The 24,117-nt window shown below is 36.0% G+C and overlaps 1 protein-coding gene across 3 annotated transcripts in view; it reads left to right on the plus strand.

Annotated features, from left to right (window-relative positions):
• MRC1 (mannose receptor C-type 1) overlaps positions 1-19,315 on the plus strand; it is a 172,245-nt gene extending 152,930 nt beyond the window's left edge. For all 3 annotated transcript variants that reach the window (XM_082385247.1, XM_082385248.1, XM_082385249.1), the window contains 8 exons: positions 1,233-1,335; positions 5,033-5,265; positions 7,462-7,627; positions 8,491-8,640; positions 13,865-13,978; positions 14,504-14,668; positions 15,853-15,894; positions 17,012-19,315. In XM_082385247.1, coding sequence (XP_082241373.1) covers positions 1,233-1,335; positions 5,033-5,265; positions 7,462-7,627; positions 8,491-8,640; positions 13,865-13,978; positions 14,504-14,668; positions 15,853-15,894; positions 17,012-17,262 — 1,224 coding nt within the window. In that variant the 3' untranslated portion in view covers positions 17,263-19,315. The remainder of the gene's footprint in view (positions 1-1,232; positions 1,336-5,032; positions 5,266-7,461; positions 7,628-8,490; positions 8,641-13,864; positions 13,979-14,503; positions 14,669-15,852; positions 15,895-17,011) is intronic.
• Positions 19,316-24,117: the final 4,802 nt, after the last annotated feature.

Genomic DNA, 24,117 nt, shown 5'->3' on the forward strand with positions numbered 1-24,117 from the left:
GAAGGTCGCGTTAAGTGGGAAAGGTGAATAAAGTCTTTAAGAAAAAGGCACAAGATGGGTTTGGGCGGAATTAAGAGCTTTAGATATAGTAGGAGTTTCATGCAGAAAAGAAGTAGGCGTCAACTTTAGAACGTGGAAAGCAGAATTCAGAGAAATTTAGATGCCCTAAGAAAGAGTTTGGACTTTGTCAGATAGGCAGCAAAAAAAAAAAGGTTTGAGCAGAAAAACCATTTCATCAAGGTGGCATCTTTATGATAATTAATTTGGTAGCTATGTGTAGGGTAGATATATTCTGGTTGTGGGTAAGTGACTTTCTGGGGAGAAATTCTTTCAATCCTTATTACATAAATGAGGGCTGAAAAGTAGACTGGAGTGAGATAGGGTTTGCTTAGAAAGATTTCGTGGGTGAGTGGTAAATTTCATTTAAAACAAAAAAATTCATTGTTGAGCAAGTTTTTTGGTTTTAGAACATAATGAAAAGGAGAAACAACAGAAACAAACAAAATCTGTAAACTCACCTTCCAGGAAAAAAAAAACACTGTTTTGTTGGTTTTATTCCTAGATTTTTTTCTTAGCGTGTGTAAAAATATAAAGTTTGTATTCCACAAAACTGGAATCAAAACACATATATTGTGTTGTTACAATTTCAGGACTTGTAAAATGAAGAGGGTTAAATATAGTTTGATAAAGAGAGTGGGAGAGAAATGCTCACATGCATTGTGTAGTGGAAACATGCTTGTTCTGTGTAGGTTTCCTGGTTTAGAGCGGAGATGCTGAGCCAGGATAATGAAAGGTAAGAATAGCTAAGAGGGGAGATGGGGCTGAGCAGAGAATCTTTGAAATGTACGGTTAGGGGTTCCTGATAGTTGAGGCTCATGGGATCCTCTGGAGGCTGAGAAGACGGCTCTGGCCCTGGTGAAAGCTGTGGTAGCTTTCAGGGAATTAATGAGATTTCTGACAGCAGCGTTTCTTAGAACCAGCGCCAAAATTTATCCAACTCTGCTTAATTTTCAATCAAAATGGCAAGGGTTCAGTGAGGGATCTGCATGGAAGTTGGCCAGTTGCGTGGAAAGTAGGGATGAATTGAACATGCTGTAAATGAATTAGGACTATCCTAAAAGTTGGAGGTTAGGGATAAAGGATTTTTTTTTTTTTTTTTGCTTATTAATGAATTGGTTTAAATAATTATCGATCCACGTTTGGCTTTTTTTTTCTTCTCCATGAATATACAGGCTGACTGTGTTCTTATTATCGGAGGGAAGTCAAGGGATGCAGGAAAATGGATGGATGACACCTGTGACAGTAAGCGAGGTTACATATGCCAGACACTTCCCGGTAAGTCCTACCGGACCTCGCTGGGCTGTAAGAGGTGGGGTTTTTCCGTACTTTTTAAAAAGTGACATTCTTCTCAATTTTGCTGTGAGCCTGAAACTGCTCTTAAAAAATTAAGTTTGCTTTTAAAACAGTGACCCTTCCCTTGCACATCAACGCGTTGTTTTAAAAAATTTTTTTTAATTAAATAATCAAAATTTTTTGGGGGCCGTGCCGTGTGGCATGTGGGATATTAGTTCCCCGATGAAGGATCGAACCTGCGCCCCCTGCAGTGGAAGCTCAGAGTCTTAATCACTGGACCGCCGGGGAATTCCCCATCAACATGTTTATTTGATTCTCTCTTTCATCCATGGATGCCCGTGACAGACAAAAAGGATATTTTCTGTAATTTATTCATGAATGTGCCCCCTCATCCATTACCAGAAAGTTTGCACAGATGAAACTAGAGGTTGAAACTTTTTCTAATTTTGTTAGAAATTTGGGATGTTTGCTTACCTCTACCTTAAAAAAAAAAATGTCAGAGTAAGGATACCTCACTTCAATTTGTGTAATTTGAGAACCATTGCCCCAAAACACCCTATATGCCTCATTACTTGTTATGTATTCTGTGTCTCTAAAAATGTAGATGTCTTATTTGTGGTCCTTTTTTCATCTTAGGAAGCCTAACTATGGTGCAATGAAAATAAAACAGATATGTGGATATCGACCAAGAATCAAGATTATGGTCGTGTGCATCTTAGTTTCGAGTGAAATTAGAATAGAAACGTTTGGCTACATAAGAAGAGGTTCAGAAAATAAAAGATAGATTAGAGATGAGGGTTGAAGATGAGGTGGGTTGCGGTCACCCTAAGCAGGGCTCTCAGAGGAGCTTGAATTAGAAGCTACATGATCTCCCGGATCTAACAAATTTTTCTATACTTTCTGGGGAATCAGGGAACTGATATCAATTCATGACAATGACTGAAAATCACTGAAGATATTTTCAGATGACTGCAAAGTCCTGCAGGAATTCTAACCTCCTATTGATCCAAAAGAAGGTCCAGGCCATGCCACCTTTCTCTCTCTGCTACACCCTTCGAGCACCAGAATCTTAGGCCACTGGTAATGCATCTGTGCTTCCAATCTTTGGGGAAAGAAAGGATTCCCCTTCCAGGAGGGAATGATGATTCCTAAACTTGTTTAAAATTCTTTTTCTTCTTCCTGTAAACGCAAGGGATAGAATATTTGCTGCTGACAAAAAATATTTTGACAATTTTTAATGACTTAGGTTTCGGGAAAGGTTGACCGTGTTAACGTGAAAAAGGCAGAATATGAAATTTTATAGACTACTGATGATGCAAAAATCACTTTGAACCCCCTTAAAAAAAAAGAACAAGAAGGCTATAGAAATGCATCAAAATAGGAATAGTGGATATGTTTGCATCGTGGGATTAAGACCTTTAGTTCCTTCATTGTACTATTGTATTTTTCTTCATTTATCAAAAACTGTCTCTTTCTAACGCTCTCTCTCTATGTATATATATTTGCATTTATATTATATATAATATGTCTATACATCTATATATATCTCTCTATATATAACAGTTATGAGGAAACACTAAAATATTGAGGTGGTTAGATTCTAAGTAATTTTCTTCTCATTTTTATGCTTTTCTATATTTTCTAAAATTTCAACAAAGAATGTGTGTTCAGTATTTTTTTAAAACAGTGTTGTTTTCAGGAAGTCCCTGGTGGTCCAGTGGTTAGGACTCAGGGCTTTCACTGCCGGGGCCTGGGTTTGATCCCTGGTTGGGGAACTAAGATCCCGCAATCTGTGCAGCGTGGCCAAAAGAATAAAATTAAATAAATAAAAAATAAAACAGTGTTGTTTTTATTCATATATATGAGTATGTATGAATGAATATATATGAATTCATGTAAATATGTAAAGATATGTAAATAAAAACATGAATGAATATATATGAATATAAAACACTTAAAAACAACCCCTTGATGAAACACATGTCCCTTGATGAAATTTTAGAAAATACAGAAAAGCATAAAGAGAAAAAATTACCCATAATCTAACCACCTGAAAATAACCTCTCAGTAATTCAGTTTTTCCTTATAATTTTTTCTATGAGTGTTTTAATAAACAAGCTAATTGGATAAATGAGCTAATTTCCTGGCTGCATATAGCCTTCGGTGAAGCTTCTTAAAGCTTTATCTCAGGCTTCATTGGCCACTTTTAGCAGTCCAAAACTTTTCCTGTCTTGTTAAGACAAACCCAGCTCTCTCCAAGCTGGGAAATGATGAGACTCTACTTCCTACCGGCTGTAACATGGAAGGATCCGGGGCTGGGTCTCTTGGTTTAATGCTATTCTATCAACACACGGTGGCAGCAACAGCAGAAGAAAGGGAAGGCTGCCCTCCTTGCTGAATTAAAATTGTTGCCTTACCAGAGTCTTCAAAAGAAAGTTTGGCATTCTTGGAGTGACAGAACAAGGCACATGGTGGGTTGGGTTGGTGTACAGTGGAACAGGTTGGAGAATTGGCCAAGACAGCATCGGTAGGCAGGGACATCTAGGACCCTAGACCAGGGGTTGGCAACCTTTTTCTGTAAGAGACAGATTATAAATATTGCAGGCTTTGTAGACCATAAAGTTTTTGTTGCAATGACTTAACTCTGCTGTGATCACAGACAATCATAGACAGTACGTAAACAAATGAGCATGGCCGAGTTCCACTGAAACTTTATTTATGGACACAGATTTGAATTTCATGTATTGTTTACATGTCACAAAATATTTTTCATTGTTTGTTTTTCCCCAACCATTTAAAAACTCATGGGCTACAAAAACAGACAACAGGCCAGATTTCACCCTCTGGCTGTCATCCGCTGACCTCTGTTCTGCCCTAAGGCATCAGCTATAAGGCGCCCAGAAACAAGATTTTTTTGGGTCTTGACAGTAAGTGGCCCAAATTATGGGTAGGTCTAGAGTAGTTATTAGAAACGCATGCTGAGAGATTGAGGAGGAAAGATCAGAAAACCAGAGTGACGCCAGCTTGCAAAGCCTTCAGTTTGGATAAGATATGGCGTTCACATGGGAAATCATCATAAGATTAAAGCTTGATCCTGAGATCAAGGTTAAATGAAGTGGGAACTGTTATATGGCTTCATTCCAGAGCATAAACCAATTTCTTGAAGGTACGTGATTCACAGGTGAAGTCAAATAGATACAAATAGATGCAAATTCATGGGTGGAATGGAACAGAGTCGGGGGGTGGGGGGAAGGGAAGGAGAGGAAGACTGTTCTTGACCTTAAAATTTGACCAAGATGGAAAAAAAAAAAAAAGATTCGTCTTGACAGGATGATAGATGTTCTTTAATTCATGGGATTAAACTGTGGCGTGACTTTCATCCAGATACTAGATCTCATAGTATTTGCAAGTCTTTTTGGTTTTATAGTTTAGAAACTTGATCCTGTATTTACCTTAATATTCTAAATAGAGTTTGGAAATGACTTAATTCAATCAGGCATACTGATTAAAAAATAGAACTGTGTGTTCTGGTGTGAAATAGCTCATGAAAATATGTTAAACACCTGATGGTTTGAATTGTGCTGTTCAGATTCTTTTTAGGATGTATGAGATATAGAAGTCATGTACTGATGGCACTCAGGTAATGTTTAATATTAATGGAAATACTGTTTTATTCCAGACCCTTCCTTGCCTAGTTCTCCAACAACAATTCCAACAGATGGCTTTATTAAATACGGCGAAAGTAGCTATTCACTCATGAAATTAAAGCTGCAGTGGCATGAAGCAGATGATTATTGCAAGCTTCACACTTCCCTGATCGCTAGCATTCTACATCCCTATAGTAATGCATTTGCATGGATGCAGATGCAAACCCTGAATGAACCTGTGTGGATCGCCCTGAACAGTAACTTGGTAAGATGCTGGAAACATGTGCGACTTGACATGATTGATAAATTGTGATTGAATATGATTCTCTTCTGTTCATTCTGTTGAATACTTGCTGTGTGTAAAAACCTGCTGGGCTTTGGAAATGATACTGACATGTACAAGACCCAATCTCTCTAGGACCCAGTGGAAGGATCTAGCAAGTTAGTGATGTTATGTCAGAAATCAAACTAAGACTTACCTAAGTGATATTATTATTGTTACTTTCCTTAGGTTTTTAATATACAGTGTTACTGTATATTTTGAATATGAAAATTAAGTTCTGCATCTAAACAGTTTTATTTATTAACTTATTTCTTTCTAGTGTCATGATTACAACTATGCCACAGGAATTAAGAAAGCGTCAGGGGCATAGTTCCTGGGCGATGAGGATATTCCTTATTTTTTGTGAAAAGTCATTCTAGAGTTGCTATCTGTTCTGAAGCTGTGCAGCTTCCATCGTGTGTGAAAGATTTCATTGCGGTCAATTCCCTGTATTCCATAACAGAGAAGGAAGGTTGGCAAAAGATGGTGTAGAGTGAGGGTTGAGGCACAGAACTAAGAGCGGTGTGGGAGTTGCCAAAATTTTCCTAAAATGAGTCTTCTCTGATGCCAGGGGATCCATCTATCCTCCATCCATCCATACATCCATCTAACTAGTCAATCAGCAAACTTCCTAGTACAATAAATAGAGATGTCAACAAGTAATTAAGAGGTAATACAGTGTCAAAGAGAGGTATACACAAAGAGCTGGGAGAGGAGCGAAAAGCGATCATTTGTGCAAGGGGAGAGGACCAACAGGGCTTCTCGGAGAAAGTCAAACTTTATAGATGTGGTCTAGGATGGTGGCTCATAAGGAAGGAGTACCAAGAAGAAATAAAAGGAGATAAGGGGATATAGCTGGAAAGTAGATTGGTGCCAGACTTTGTAGAACTTCTTCAACCATGATGCAGAGATCAACATTTACACTTCTTGCAATGAGTATTTCCTAAGTAGGTTAGTGAACATTTAAAAGTAAGTAGTTACACAATGATTTCTGTGTTTAAACTTAAGCACGGCATTTTTACTTCTATGTTGAATCTATTTTTAGTAACTAATTCTCTTGATAATTCATATATTTTCTTCTCACAAATATGGTCCCAATTCTCTTACGAGTTTAAAATAGGCTTTTATTTTTTGTTAGAAAGATTAAATAACTTTCCATTATCCCAACATTTGTAACTAAAACAATAATGTTATATTTATTACATCTATGGAGTTAATGATTATGCCAGCATTATTTGATTAAATATGGTAGAATACTACAAAATTCTAACTTGAGATAATGCATGCTTTTGATTTTGTCATTAAATCTTTGGTAATTGCTTTGGTAAATTAAATAATGCAGTTAAAAAGGGGACAGCTGTTTGAATGGTTTAAAAATTCACTTATCTCTGAAAGTTATACAGCATCTGTTGTGAGGCTTTACCTGTAAAATTTCTTTTAGACTGTCAAAAGAACATTATTGATAAGTAATCTTTTTGATGTTGTCAATTAATTTGTATGTGACCATAAATTTGCCCAAATAAATTTAATAAGAAGTATGCAAATTGAATAAAACAATTATCTTTAAAAGATGCCATCAGATTCATTTTGGTTGAAAGACCACCTAACTGGAAGGTAAGAGACCTAGGCTCCTCTCTTATCCACCCATGTCACCTTGCATAAGTCATTTGTCATTGGCCCTGTTTCAACAGCCAAACAGTAAGAAGATTAGAAGAGATAAGTGTTTCTCTCAGGGGTCCATGAGTTCAATGAAAATGACTCAGTTTTTATTATCATTTCAATGATAATATAATATGTGTTTTATTTGTTCCGAAGGTAAAACCCCTCTTTTGCACTGAGGGCCTGCAAATAAAGAGAGTTTTCTAGAATAAGACATAGGTTTTTAAGTCTGTGTTTTTCAGAATAGCTTCCAGCGATGTCTTCATGGGGAGCTTGAAGACGTAGTTTTTTCTTAAAAAAGGCTGCATTTCCTGAATTTGAGTTGGTAGAAATAATTTATAATGTTCTTTTTATTCCCAAATGTTGAAGATTCTTTGTCAAATCACAGTCTTAAATATACTTTTTACTCCTTGCTGGGTTCTTTTGGTATCTTCTAAACGAAGCCAGCCTCCATGTTAATGGTTGTTTTTGTTCTTGCAGACCAATAATGAATATGTTTGGACCGATAAATGGAGGGTGAGGTACACTAATTGGGCCACTGATGAGCCCAGACTGAAGTCAGCGTGTGTTTATATGGATCTTGACGGCTATTGGAAGACAGCACATTGCAATGAAAGTTTTTATTTTCTCTGCAAAAGATCAGACGGTAATTGAATCCACAAAAACAATCAAGGGATTTGAAATTTTCTCAATAAGCTAATACAAGCCACCGTTGATATTCTTAAACAGTCACGTGTTTTGGGGTAGCTTAAGGATAAGATAAAACATATTCCTTCACCTAACCAAAGGCTGACCTGGCAATAAACAAATATACATAGATCAAAATAACAGAGAGAGAAAATTTTCTTCATTGCTAGAGTTTATTTCCTCTTTATACGTTTCTGAATTTTTATTATTGGGATAGGCCTCTGAATCTATGATGTCAGAGTCCTCAGGAAATGATGATTACTTTTGATGTTGACAACACAGCTATATCAAAATAATTTTATCAGAATATGTGTAGGTTCATCAGAGTCAGTGATATTACAGTGATACAGTCCTAGAATACAGTTATAGAGTCCGACAGTGGTAAAGTCCTAGAATTCTCCCTATACCATTTAGTTATAACATCAATGTCAGTCATAGCTAAGAAGGTTTTATAGGGGCTAGGATCCTAGAAAAGGAAAAGTGTCTAGAAGGAAGACTGCCTTTGCAAATTATTTCTGGTTGACCTTTTAGGGGAACTTATTAACGTCTTCGTAGGTATCTATAGATCTACATGCTTAATTATGACTGTGATTGACCGCTGTTATACCATAGTACCTTCTATGGAAATACATTTTAAATGAAAAAAAATGATAAAGTAAAAAGAATACTCAATAATAGAAATGGCATATCCAAATGGTTACCATTAGGGCTTAAAAAAAAGTAATGATAGGCGATGAAAATTTCCTTAATGGCTGATATATTATTCTATTTACTAAAGAAACTTCAGGTCTTACTTTATTTGAAATGTCTTTTTATTAACAGAAATCCCTGCCACTGAACCTCCACAGCTGCCTGGTAGATGCCCCGAGTCAGAGCACACAGCGTGGATTCCTTTCCATGGTCACTGCTACTATATCGAGTCTTCATATACAAGGAACTGGGGCCAAGCTTCTCTGGAATGTCTTCGAATGGGTAAGTGCCACATTTACCGTCAGAAAATCCCACAATCATCTATTTAGATTACCAGGATACTAGTAACACTGTACATTAAAAACCTAAGGAAAGTAAAAATACCTGTTTCTTTGTCTTAATAATTTATATTGTAACAGAAAGGTCAACATCATGCCCCCCAAATGTAATTTCTAACATTGTAGCCTCAAAAGGTGAAAGAATTCTGGCAGAAAGCAGTGACTCGCTGAACAAGTCTTTCTGCCCTAATATTCTAAATTGTTAGGATTATTATTCAGAGTGTTGTGTTCATCTTTTAACACTGATCGGCTCAGGCTTCACAAGTGCCCAGGAACCATTTTGCTTTCCCATGAATAGAAAAGCATTTAGATCTGGTTATCTTTGTGAATAAATACGAAACAAAACTCAAGTGACATGACATAGATGAACAATTTCCCTCCTGAAATAAAAATGTCAAATAAAGTGAACTTTTCGGGGTGCATTAAAAAATCTACTTAATTAAATCCCACTGAATACTTCACTGAATTACTTTGTGACTAAATTTTGATTATGCCCTAAGTCAGGGCTCTTCATTCAACAGTGGCGAGCAAGGGTTACATGCTCATTTCCTTCAGGTTCATTCAAAAGTCAGTCTGGAGTTTTCACTTCTTTTTACTTTTATGTTTAGTTTTTTTCTTCAGTTTTATTGAGGTGTAGTTGACATAAAATTGTAATACATTTAAAGTGTAAGAGATGATGATTTGATACACATATTTGTTGGGAAAGGATTCCTAACCGTCAAGTTAACATGACCATCACGTCACATATTTACCTTTTTTTTTTTTAAGGTGGGAACACTTAAATTCTAATCTCTTAGCAAATTTCAGCGATACCATACAGTATTATCAACTGTAGTCACTATATTAAACATTAGATCCTAAGACCTTATTCATCATATAACTGAAAGTTTGTACCCTTTTACCAGCATCTCTCTATTTCTCCCACCCCCCAACTCCCTGACAACCACCATTCTACCCTCTGTTTCTGTGAGTTTGACTTTTAAATTCCACCTATAACTAATATCATGTAGTACTTGTCTGTCTCTGTCTGGTTTATTTCCTTAGAATAATGCCCTCCAGGTTAATCAATGCTGTTGCAAATGGCAGAATTTCCCTCTTTTAAAAGGCTGAATAATATTCCATTGTATATACATACTACATTTTCTTAATCATTCATCTGTTGATGGACACTTAGGTTGTTTCCATGTCTTGGCTATAATAAATAATGCTGCAATGAACATGGAGTGCAGCTATCTTTTCGAGATAGTGATTTCATTTCCTTTGGATATATACCAAGAAGTGGGATTGCTGGATCATATGGTAGTTCTATTTTTAATTTTTTGAGGAACCTCCACACTGTTTTCCAAAAGGACTGTACCAATTTACATTCACATTAGCAGGGTTCCCTTTTCTCTTCATCCTCTGCATCATTTGTTATCTCTTATCTTTTTAATAATAGCTAGCCTAAACAAGTGTGAGGTGATATCTCATTGCGGTTTTGATTTGCATTTCCCTGATGATTAGTGATGTTGAGCACCTTTTCATGTACTTCTTAGCCATTTGTAAGTCTTCTTTGGAAAAAAAAATCTATTCAGGTCCTTTGCTCATTTTTTGAATTGGGTTATTTTTTTGCTATTGAGTTGTATAAGTTCCTTGTATATTTTAGATATTAAACCTCTATTAAGACATGTGGTTTGCAGAAATTTTCTCCCATTCAGGAGGTTGCATTTTCATTTTGCTGATGGTTGCCTTTGCTATGCAGAACCTTTTTAGGTTGATGTAATCCCATTTGTTTATTTTTGCTTTTTTTCCCTTTGCTGTTAGTGTCAAATACAAAAAGATTAATGTCGAGGAGTTTATTGCCTGTGTTTTCTTCTAGGATTTTTATGATTTCAGGTTTTACATTCAAGTCTTTAAGCATTTTGAGTTGATTTTTCTGTATAGTGTTAGATAGTGGACCAGTTGTATTCTATTGCATGTGGCTGTCTAGTTTTCTCAACATCATTTGCATGGAATAATTTTTTTTAATTCCTTCACTTTAAGCCTATGTATGTCCTAAAGTTGGACTGAGTCTCTTGTAGACAGCATATAGTTGTCTTGTTTTTTTTTTTCTTTTTCTTTTTTAATCTATTAAGCCACTCTATGTTTTTTGATTGGAGAATTTAGTCCATTTATATTTATAGAAATTATTGGTAGGTATGCACTTAATGTTGCCATTTTGTTAATTGTTTTCTGTCTGTCCTGACCTTCCTTTGTTCCTTTCTTCCTCTCTGCTCACTTCCTTTGTGATTTGATGGTTTCTCAGTAGTATTACTTAGATTCTTTTCCTTTTATTTTGTGTATCTACTATAGGTTTTGTTGTGTGGTTATTGTGAAGATTACATGAAACATCTTATAGTTATAACAGTGTACTTAAAGCTGATAACAACTTAACTTTGAATGTATGCAAACGGTCTGTATTTTTACATTCCCCCGACCTTTTATATTTTTGATGTCACAATTTACATCGTTTTATATTGTGTATACATTAACAAATTACTGTATTTATAGTTATTTTTAATACTTTTGTCTTTTAACCTTTATACAAGTTATAGGTGATTTACTTACTACCATTATAATATCAGAATATTCTGGATTTTCCTATACATTTACCATTGAGTTTTATATTTTCAAATATTTTCATATTACTAATTAGTGTCCTTTCATTTTAGCTTGAAGAATTCCCCTTGACATTTCTTATAAGGCTGGTCTATTGGTGATGAACTCTTTCAGCTTTTGTTTGTCTGGAAAACTCTTTATCTCTCATTTAATTCTGAATGACAGTTTTGCTAGGTAGAGTATTCTTGGTTGGAAGCTTTTATCTCTAAGCACTTTAAATATATCTTCTCACTCCCTTCCAGCCTGCAAAGTTTCTCCTGAAAAATTTGTTTTGTCTTACAAGGGTTCCCTTTTATGTAACAAGTTGCTTTTCTTTTGCTGTTAAGAATCTCTCTTTGTCTTTAATTTTTGACAATTTAATATAATGTGTCTCAGTGTTTGTCTCTCTATATTCATTATATTTGGTACTCCTTATGCTTCCTGGATCTAGATGTCTGTTTCTTTCCCCAAGGTTAGGGAAATTATCAGCCATTAGTTCTTTGAATAAGCTTTCTGCCCCCATCTCTCTCTTCTCCTTGAATTCCTGTAATGTGTAGATTGATCCTCTTGCTGTTGTCTCATAAGTCCTTTAAGCTAGCTTGCCTCTTTTTGATTCTTTTTTTCTTTTTGCTTCTCAGGATATATTTGACTGCCCTTTCTTTGAGTTTACTGTTTCTTTCTTCCAGTTTTCTAGTCTGCTGTCGAACACCTCTATTGAACTTTTCATTTAAGTTATTGTGTTCTTCAGCTTTGTGATTTCTCTCTGGTACTTTTTAATATTTTCTCTCTCTTTGTTCAAATTCTTATTTTGTTCATGCATTACTTTCCTGACCTCATTGAGTATCTTGATAGCTGTTATTCTGAACTCTCTATTGGGTAAATAACTTGTGTCTGTTTTATTAATATCAGTTTAGAGATGTATCTTGTTCTTTTGCTTGGAAAATATTTTGCTTTTTCTTTATTTTCCTTGACTCTCTGTGTTGGTTTCTGCACATTAGATAAAAGAAACACCTCTCCCAGTCTTGAGAGTGGTCTTGTGTGGGAGATGAACCTCATCAGTCAATCCAGCCCAAGTTCCTGTTTGTCACTCAAAACTTTGTGGTTATACAAGCTGTCGTCTTTGTTTTTAGTGGCTCCCAGTGGTTGAGGGTGTGCCAATACCTGATGACATCCCAAAGGAGAGGATCACAGTTAGCACATAAAAGCAGACTGATTAGAAGCTGGCCCCTCAGGCAGCACCTGGGAAAGTATATAAGCCAGGTGTGTGTCTAAGCTCCTTCCAGAGACCTGTTGGTGACCTGATTTTATCATTGCAGCAAGTCGGAGGAAGAAGGTGGCAGAAGGGCCCACCAGCTCCCCCAGGAGGTTCACAGCTAGCCCCTTGCTGCATGCAAATTAGCAGCTGGACCCCCCAGGCAGCAGGTTGTAAAGTATGCAGTCAGTCCCCTTCTAGGGAAAGACTGAGAGATAGGCATTTTTATCTGTTCCCTCTTAGCTGAGCCCTGGGAGAATAGCCATGGCAAGTGTTTGGTGTCCATTAAGAACTGCTGCTTTGTTTTCTGTGGTCCTGTGGGTCTCGTGGCTGCAAACCCCATTAGCTTCCAGAGTTAGGCATTTGGGGCGCCTATTCATTCAAATAGAGGAACAGGAGCCTAAAAATTTGGGGTGCTAGATGTATGGTTGAAACCCTTCTCTATTCAGGGAGAAGCTGGAAATTAGGGGCTCCCTCCTGATTATACGGCACTGTGCCATGGGTGGGGTTTATGAAGAGAGTGTGTCTCAGCCTTTCCTACTCATTTAGATGTTTGTGTTTTCTCAGTTGCCCTATATGTAGGAGTCACTGAGTTTCTGGATTTTACTGAGAGAATTGCTCCATGTGTAGGTGTTCACTGGTGTGTATGTGGGAGAAGGGGATTTCAGGAGGCTTCTATGTTGCCACAGGGAGTTTTAAAACTCCCTATGAGTTTTTACTTTAAATTCTGAGTCAGGAGAAGTCTACTTTGTCAGTTTTTGCTTCATGTATTTCGAGGCTTTATTGTTCGGTGCATATATGTCTATATTTGTCATATCTTCTTGATGAATTAAAACTTTAATCATTATAAAACATCCTCATTTGTCCATCCAAGCAACATCCAAGCAACTAAACGGGAGCATGGAGGACACAGAATTTAAGATGTATCTTAAATTCTGTGTCCTCCATGCTCCCGTTTAGTTGCTTCCCCTAAAACAAATATTCTCCTAATACATTTCTTTATACTCTCAACTCATTACTACCCACTGAACCATAACCTTCTTAAACATTCTGTCCTACTCATCTTTGTATATCCTGCAGTGAGTCGTTAAGTGCTTGTACACAAATGATGCTTAAAAAATAATATTTTCAGAATGGAAACAAATTCTTAGAAGCCAAATGGCCACTCTTTGAAATTCTTCTCCTTAAGTGGAGATAGTGGGATGATTTTTATTGCTCTTAATATCAATACTATCATTATAAAAATATTTTCAACTACTTAAATATACTGCCATCATATTTATTCTTTTGTACTCTGCAGGTTCCTCTCTGGTTACCATTGAAAGTGCTGCTGAATCGAGTTTCCTGTCATATCGAGTTGAGCCACTTCAAAGCAAAGCCAACTTTTGGATAGGATTGTATAGAAATGTTGAAGGTAATTTTTGCAACATGATTATTGAATCACAAACATTTCAAAATGTTGTAGGTAAAACAAGTTTTCAGTCCTAGAAAGTCTTGCCTTAAGTAATGATTAATTTGTGAAGAGTTTGAAAATTCAGACTCATATTTTCATTTGAGGTAAGAAGTGAAAATTTAAATGACTCACATATTAGGCTATCTTGAAAGCTGCTAATTAAAGAATATCTACTGTAGCTAAGTTAAAGAAGTTTTAAAAAATATTTTCTATCTTTTGCCAGGAAAAAAACAATCAGGGGAGGATAAGTTTACATATTTATACTAATTAGGAATAAATTTTCAACTAAAACTACATGAGAAACACATTCTCAGTTTCCCTGTAACAACTAGTTACTATTATCTTGCCTGTGAAAACTTTGGTTGTAAACAACTGTTGATTGCGGTATAAAATAACATGCTTAGAAATTTTACATGAATAAGTTGAATTTATTTTAAGGCAAGTTATTTTTAACTTCTATTTTTATTGACTTTCTCTGATAATCAGGAATGTGGCTATGGATAAACAACAACCCAGTCTCCTTTGTCAACTGGAAAACAGGAGATCCCTCTGGTGAAAGAAATGATTGTGTCGCTTTATATGCATCTTCTGGATTTTGGAGTAATATTCACTGTTCTTCCTACAAAGGATACATTTGTAAAAGGCCAAAATGTAAGTTAGAATTTGTCCTATGGTATGTGTGTTTCCAGGCTCCCATCTCTTTCAAATATTAAGATATCAGGTGTGTAATTATCAATATAATGCGATTACAGGTTCCTTGCAACCTCTCCCTCCTTATAAGTGAGAAATCCAATCTGCCGTGGTGATCAGTTGCTGTCTGCAGTTTTGAGTGAGCACAAAGCACTCTCTTTCTGCTTAACTGACATAATGATTTTGGTGTTATCAATACATTTATAATGGGATATCCATGCATATGGATTTGCGAAGTTGTGAGCAGTTTGGAGAGCCAGGCCTGTGGCGTGAGAGAAAAAGGGGTGAAATACTTACCCTGGCCAAACCAAAGTGGACGGTGGGGAGGAATGAGAATTTATTAAGGAATAAATCACGTAAGACCAATTAAGTTTCCTTCTGAGATTGAATGACAGACCATGTCAGGACAGGGGCTGGGGGAATTAATAATATTATATGCCCATGCTGTGATACTCTCTGGACATCCATAATGTTTTATGCCATTCTACTTCATGTAATATCTTTCCCAAGAGACAAAATTATAAATTAGATAAGAGATTTAAATAAATGAGTTGGATAAATTAACACTCCATCCCCGGTAGATTTTATTTTATTTTAGAATTGCGTAGTTCTTCATTCTTTGAAAGCTCTGTTCTAAGATACCACACCCTTTGGTGCAATGTTGGAATCTTATTTTATTTTTCATTCAAATGCCTTGTAATACCTTATGCTTCAGTGAGCCATTTTCAAAACTGCTAGCCTACGATATATTATTTATGGGTAGATTGGGTAGATTTTGAGGGTGAGTATCAGTGGCTCAATTGCAACTGGGGAGATCATATTTTCAGATCTTCCAATGTATTCAAACTCATCATGCAGCTATAGGATGCTGTTATAGGATAGATAGATAGATCAATCTATCTATGCAAATATGCAGATTTTATCTATCAGTCAATCATCCGTCATCTATCTATCTATCTATCTATCATCTATTTATTGTCTGTCTATATCATATATCACCATAAATCCAACATGGATGATTTGATGTATTTGTAAACTAAATAATGCTCACTATCTACATGCAATTATTATGGGTTTTTAATAAGTATTTAATTATTTTCTTATTTTACAAACAGTATTTAATTATTTTCTTATTTTACAAACAGTTGTTGATGCTGAACCTACTCATACATTAATTACAACAAAAGGTAAAACCATTTTGAAATTTTAATTTCCATATTAGTAATATATCAATCAAATTTGTTTGTTTTAAAAACCACAATAATCCCTTCCTACCCGCCCTGCACTCTCAGTCGCATTTCTTGAGCTATACTAGCCTTTGTCATTGTGACATCGACCTTCCTTAGATGATGCCCTAGAAAAGCAGGCCTTGGAGTCAGGTGGGTGTTTTTATAGATCTTACTGAGGACATTGATTGCTCTGTTACAAAGGGGTGCCCTATGAGAACCCATGGAGGAAATTTCTCTTAGGAATCCCTGTGATTTTTTTCTTTTCTTTTTTTTTTTTAAGCAATGTTTTAAATTTTAATTTTATGGACAGCTTGAATAAGGAACTGATCCTCTTTCACTCATGTTGTTTGCTGCTAAAAAAACTCAAAGTGAGATTTATAGCTTGCCTAAAGCCCCCTTACTAACTTCATAAGTGCTGTTTGTGAACTAATACTCATGTGTTCAAATTTCCACCACTCACTTTCTTTTTTCCCAAATTATTTTGAAACAGATGTAAATATTTTAAAATTTTAAAATATTGCACCGTGGTCGTAACTTTTGCAGTTTGAGGCGCAACTGTAAAACTAGCACAACTTTCTTACTGTTTCACAATTTTGTAGATGGAAGATTCATTCCCACTGTAGATCTCAGCAACCTCAGCAAACTTTTTTTTCTTTCCTTATTAAGTTGAGAACTTTTACCTTTGCACTTAAAGGAACCACTTTATGGCTTCTCTTAGGCATATTGGAGTTGCCAGCGTCACTACTCTTGGGCTTTGGGGCCATTATTAAATAAAATAAGGGTCACATGAACACACACACAAAAAATAAATAAAATAAAATAAAATATTATACTAGTTCAGGGCTACATAGATACATGAAATATTCTTGCAATTGCATAATCATCTTAACATGTAAAATAATCTTCTGTGTCACATGGACTTCTGTTTTCATGTCCTGCATTCTGTTTGGCAAATGTCACTGGAAAGAAAATTTATGAATTTTAGTTTTCCTAAGAAGAAAATTGTATTGTTTCCATAGCATTCTACTCTCTGCCTCCCCTTAACTCATTTCCTAATATGTTTATTTATTTATAGCTGACCCAAGGAAGATGGGCCCTTCCAAACCATCTTCCAACGTGGCAGGAGTGGTAGTCATCGTGATCCTCCTGATTATAACGGGTGCTGGCTTCGCTGCGTATTTCTTTTATAAGAAAAGACGTGTGCATTTCCCTCGAGAGGACACTTTTGAGAACACTCTCTATTTTAACAGTGGATCGAGTCCAGGAACTAGTGATACAAAAGATCTCATGGGCAACATTGAACAGAATGAACATGCAGTCGTCTAGAATCATGGTGTGATTTAGGTATATTTGAATTTCATAAGATAACTAAAATGGTAAAGTCTTTCATTCAATGTGATTATTTCCTTTCAAATTAGTACTGTATTACACTGGTCTGTCCTTTTCCTTTGCCTCATGGAAAAAATAATTGTTCGTTTTCTAGCCTGGCAAGATATTTTCACAAAAGAGGGATAGTAACATTGACTACTATGTTTAAAAAGATCTTAGGTGAATATACAGCATTGGTGTGTAGCTAGTGTCAACTGCATACAGATTACAAGAACCCCAGAAACAACCAGCGAAGCTTCTTGAAATCATTTAAGGAGCTCCCAAAGAATTGTTACCCGTTGAATAGTTATTCAGTAATTAGACGACCATTTTAAAAGCCAAGTACAAATAACCACAGGTGACACAAAAATTTAGTCACTTTTTTTCTTATACCCATCTTGATTTTTACTCCAGTGATTTAGAATTATATTTTTACATGTGCGGAAAGAATAAGGCAGCTGAGAATCTTGTTTGCCCCAAGCAGGATTTTCCAGGCTGAATACTGCATATGTGTTCTTTGTCCTGTTTTATGTATATCAAGAATGCAAAGATGTGAAATAAAAATGTAAATGTGCATAACTGGATGTATTTAGATAATGTGAAATAGACATCAAAAACAAGGTCTATTTTTAATGGATTTGTATTTTGGTGATCTTGGTAAGTGTAAATTTTCTTTTAACTGAGATTTATTTATCCATTTACTTTACACTTCACTGTACTCTGAAAATAAATGATATTATTAGTAGAGGAATTCTTTAAACTCTTCATCTGTTTGGAAAAAAAAGATTGTTAAAACACTGTGCATAAAATGAATTTTTTACCATAATGACTTGGCCAATTGCCCTGGATCTTTCCCCTGTAACACTGACTTATTTCAGAATTCAGCAATCAAAGGCACTGTTATTGGGAATTAGGTGTCTAATATCATTTTCTCACTTTAACAATTCCTTTTTGCTTAAAAAGTTTTGCCTTGGATAAAGCTTTATGTACATTGTGAAATACGTTGGAGGTGTCAAATCTTACACAGGTACCATGCTCCCAGCTCATTCTTGCCTTTCCCAAGGGGTTGCTTATGGGCAGAAATTCCTTACCTGAGGTCCCTAAACAGGGCTCCTTAGATGGCATTAAGGGGTCTATGAAGGCCCCCCAAATTGTATGCGAAATGTCTCTATTTGTGTTTATGCTTTTTTTTTTTTCTTTCTGGGAAGAAAATAGCTAGATTTTCAAGAGAGGCTGTAATTCAGAAAGGGCTAAGAAGTAGTGTACTGTGTAGGAGGTAAGGTGAGGTTTGCAATACCCCACCTTAGATAGGTGACAGGTAGAAAGAAACAAGATGAGAGAGGTGGGCAATTGTGGGAAAGCTTGCTGAGAACAAACAACTCTCATGCTTCAGACAATAGAAAACAAATTGCTTTTATTTTCCTGGTAAGAACACAACATATTCCATTAGAGGAAGTTCCAGTGGAAACAATGACTATGGTGTCAAAGGAGAATGTGGTTAATTATACTGAAAAAAATCTTCATATATACATATTTTTTTCTTTTAAGATACAAGAGAAAGATACAGAAGAGAATTAGAACTGTGAAAGAGGAGTGTATGAGTGGGCACGATTTACAAATTCTTTACACAATTCATTTTCATCATAACTCAGAGCTGTGTTTTTGCAGAAAATATTTTGGACTTCAAACAACATATATCTCAGGCTTAAATGTCTTATCCTTTCAAGAAACTGTATTCGGCAGGGTGCTGAGTTTTATGCTTCACACCCTCACATTATCCACTCAAACATACAATCAAATAGATAAGTCATCTGTATCTATATATGTACCCAAATTCAGTAGTAACGTATTAATAAGCATTTTTTTTTGGAGGGGGGGAAGTTTTATAAAGCAGAGAAGAGCAGTTTTTGTTTTGTTTGCTTCTTTGCATTTCTTTTTGGTTTTGGTTGTTGTAGTTGATCTGTTTTTGTTTCTGTTCTGTTTAAATAAATTTATTTATTTTATTTATTTATTTTTGGTTGCGTTGGGTCTTCATTGCTGCACGCAGGCTTTCTCTAGTTGAGGCGAGCGGGAGCTACTCTTCGTTGGGGTGTGCGGGCTTCTCCTTGCAGTGGCTTCTCTTGTTGTGGAGCACGGGCTCTAGGTGCGTAGGCTTCAGTAGTTGTGGCACACGGGCTCAGTAGTTGTGGCTCGCGGGCTCTAGAACGCAGGCTCAGTAGTTGTGGCGCACGAGCTTAGTTGCTTCGCAGCATGTGGGATCTTCCCGGACCAGGGCTCGAACCCGTGTCCCCTGCATTGGCAGGTGGATTCTTAACCACTGCGCCACCAGGGAAGCCCCTGTTTTTGTTTCTTAACCAGAAATTCTTTCTGGGGATTAAATGTTTAAGTGCTCTCCTCAGTGGCTTTGCACTTGTTTTCATCAGAATTCCGCAGCCAGAAAATTCTTGAGGATATTTTTTTCCCAGGTGAACTCAAAACAATGTGAATAGTCTGTAACTTGAACTCTAAAATTAAAGATGATATCTCGAGAGACTGGTAATCTCTTGCTTCATCCATTTTCAGTGTTCACTCAGCCATCTGTTTGTACATTTACCCATTAGTTCATCAAGTATCCCATGAGCATCTAGTACCTATGCCAGGCATTGAACTAGGTCCTGGAGATTCAAATATGGGTGAGAAGCAGTGCTTGTCCACAAGAAGTGCACAGTCTAGTGCAGGTCCAGACACAAAAGATCATTTTGGGGGGATTTTTTATTGATGTATACTTGATGTACACTATTATATAAATTACAGGTGTTCAATATAGTGATTCACAATTTTTAAAGATTATACTCCATTTATAGTTATTATAAAATGTTGGCTATATTCCCAATGTTGTACAGTATATCCCTGTAGCTTATTTTATACCTAATTGTTTGTACCTCTTAATCCCCTACCCTTATATTGCCCCCCAGCCTGTAACCACTAGTTTGTTCTCGATATCTGTGAGTCTGCTTCTTGTTATGTTCACTAGTTTGTTGTATATTTTAGATTCCACTGGTAAGTAATACCGTACAATATTTTTCATTCTCTATCTGACTCATTACTTAGAATAATGCCCTCCAAGTCCATCTGTATTGTTGCAGATGGCAAAATTTCATTCTTTTTTAAGGCTGAATAATATTCCATTGTGTATATATACCACATCTTCTTTATGAATTCATCTGTTGACAGGCACTTAGGTTGCTTCTGTATCTTGGCAATTGTAAATAATGCTGGTTTGAACATTGGGGTGCAGGTATCTTTTAGAATTAGTGTTTTCTCTCTTTTTTGGGATATATACCCTGGAGTGGAATTGCTGGGTCATATGGTAGTTCTGTTTCAGTTTTTTGAGAAACCTCCATACTGTTTTCCACACTGGCTGCACCAGTTTACATTCCCAACAACAGTGTATAAGGATTCCCTTTTCTCCACATCCTCACCAACGTTTGCTATTTGTGTTCTTTTTGATCATGGCCATTCTGACAGGTGTGAGGTGATAGCTCATTGTGGTTTTGATTTGCATGTCCCTGATGATTAGCAACATTGAACATCTTTTCATATGCCTGTTGGCCATCTGTATTTCCTCTTTGGAAAAATGTCTATTCAGGCCTTTTGCCCATTTTTTAATCAGGTTGTTTGTTTTTTGGATGTTGACTTATATGAGCTTCCAAAACCTCATTTTTAACGTAATGTAGTCTTTAAAGACACTATCTCTGAATACAGTCACATTCTGAGGTTCTATGTGTTAGGGCTTCAACATATGAATTTTGGGGGGGACACAATTCAGCCCATAACATACTTCTATAGTGCTTTTTTTGATTGTCCCTTGTATTTGTAGGGTTCTCCAGAGAAGTGGAACCAAAGGGTCTATCTATACATCTATCCATCAATTATCTGTGTCTATCTGTCATCTATCTATCTATCTATCTATCATCTATGTATCTATCTATCTATCTATCATCTATCATCTTTTTATCTACTTACCTATATACTCTATAGATTTATTTAAAGAATTGGCTCATGCAACTGTGGAGCTTGCTAAGTCCCAAATATACAGGAGAGGCCAGCAGGTTGAAGACCCAGGGAAGAGTTACAGTTTGAGCCCAAAGGCAGTCTGGTAGCAGAATTCTTCTGGCTCTTCATTCTCTTCAGGCCTTCAGCTGATTAGATGAGGCTCATCCACACTATGGAAGGTAATCTGCTTTACTAAAAGTCCACCTATTTAAATGTGAATCTCATCCAAACACACACCCTCACAGAAACAACCAGAATAATGCTTGACCAAATATCTGGGCACCAGGGCCCAGCCAAGGTGACACATAAACTTAACCATCACACCACTTTATATGGCAATGGTTTTGTAATTTTTTTTTATAAAGGGAAAAGAAAGATGATGCAGTCTTTAGTACAATCGATCAGAATTTTTAAAAATCTTTGATAGTTTAGAAAAGGTTCTTTTAACCATACAACTTGCTATTGGTAACATGACATAAATTTTTAGGATTATGGTCAAATATGGGAACATTTCTATTAAATTTCATCATATACATATTCATCTTCTAATATTTCTAAATATTCATATGCTAAATTTCAGGGCACTCATTTTGAGTTTTTTTTTCTTTTTTGTGCGATGAGTAATCTCAAATACCTTTGAATTTGATGACACTCACTAATCAGTTTGTTGATATTGTTTTTCTAATGGCATATTTTGATTGTTTTGGTGAGGTTGGTATTTTGTGTCAAATCAGTAAAAATTGAAATCTTTTTCTAATATGTTCATATGATTCACTTTTCTTCGTTCCCTTCATTAACTAAGTTGCCATAAAACCTATGAGTCTCTTCCCTACTTCAATTTGAAATTTAGCTCTTCCTGTTTATAAATTATTGTTTTGGAGTTATCTGAAAATTCTCTTGTTCCTGTTTCTATCCTGATCTCAGAATAATTTCTATTGGCTTTGTGGCTAGGTTTTTGCTTTATTTCATATTACCTTTAATTTACTTGCATTTTCTCCTAATTATTTAATAAATAAATTTTAAAATGACAAAATAAAGTATATTTTCTATACATCCAAATCTGCAGTCTGCCAGTATCTATGGAAGAATTTGTCAACTGTTTCATTGAAATGTTCCAAAAACGTTTTCCCAGTTACATATTCCAAGTCGTATATTTGGTAAAGCTCCAATACCACATTTCTATCAAAAAAGAAAATAAGTGTAGTTCTTTTATCATTGTATATACTATGTTACTTAGATCTTCCATTTTGACTAGGCATTGATGATAACTGAAATTTCTACTTACATTTTTTACACTCTGGAAATTGAAAGAATTTCTATAGACTAGCTTCTGGTTTCATGTACTTCATTGTTTCTCCTCTAATTGCAACTTACTTTGGTCCCGTGTACATTACAATGCACTTATATTGCTGTGTAAACCCTGGTCCTCAACCTTTCAGTCAAGGCTGGATAATTTGGTACAGTGGATTAGGTATATTACTAGAAGCTATTTGTGAGGTGACTTTTTGGTGTGTCAGTCTCACTAGGCTGAACTACAGTACTCAGTTAATCAAACCTGAATCGAGGAGCTCTGGGAAAGGATTTTGCAGAAGGAATTAAAATCCCTAATCAACTGACTTTAAATTAGGAAGATTATTCTGGGTGGGCCCGACTTAATTAGTTAAATGGTCTTAAAATTGGGCTTAAGCTTTTTCTTTTTTTTTTTTTTTTTGGCGGGAGAGACTACTGCTGTAGCTAACAGCTTTGGCCCATGAGGTTTCAGCTTGCTCCTGACCTTCCCTTTCTGATGGCCTGCCCTCTGAACTTGCTGGGCCAGTCTGGCACAATTGCATAAAGCAATTTCTTATAGTTTCTCTATATACATCTTCCTGCCTCTAACTATCTATCTTTCTATCTATCTATCTATCTATCTATCATCTATCAATTACGTATCATCAATCTATCTGTGTTAATATTTTCTACTGGTTCTATTTCTCTGAATCCTGACGGACATGCCATTCTTATACTGATACCACTAGTTATATTATTAGTAAACATATTATTCCACTAAACCTAAACTGCATGTATTCCAAATTCAATGTCCATTTACCATGATTCTCTCTTTTTTAAATTATTTTTTTAATTGAAATATAGTTGATTTACAATGTTGTGTTAATTTCTACCATACAGCAAAGTGATTCAGTTATACGTATATCTACATTCTTTTTATATATTCTTTTCCATTATGGTTTATCACAGAATATTGAATACAGTTCGCTGTGCTATACAGTAGGACCTTGTTGTTTATCCATTCTATATATAATAGTTTGCATCTGCTAACCCCAGATGGGAGAGGCATGGAGTAGGAGTTTGGGGTTACCATGAGTCTCAAAATTCTCATGGTCACTCTAACAGGACTTAACACAAGAGGAAGTTTGACAGAAGTGTAGTTGAAGTGGAGAGTCTGAAACAATTATGGTTAAAATGTCTTACTTCTGCAGATTTTATTTAAGAAACATGACCACATGAAAACACTTCTGGGGCCCCTCCCAGGGGTTTGGAAGGGACCCATGCGAGTGAGGGTCCCCAAAGCTTAAGTTTTATTCGCTTCCCTATGGAACCACTCTGAGTGTCAGGAACAGCTGCTGAGAGGTGGCATCTGAGTAGAGACTGAGCAGAGTCTGACGGGATGATAGAAAGTATCTCGAGGGGTAAGGAGGGACGGTAGGAATGGATGCCAGAGAGAGGAAAAACTTGAGCAAAGCCACTAAGATGAGAAACAGCTCATTGTCATTAGGG

The sequence above is a fragment of the Balaenoptera borealis genome (assembly GCF_965194805.1).
Source record: "Balaenoptera borealis genome assembly, chromosome: 3".
NCBI classification, from domain to species: domain Eukaryota; kingdom Metazoa; phylum Chordata; class Mammalia; order Artiodactyla; family Balaenopteridae; genus Balaenoptera; species Balaenoptera borealis.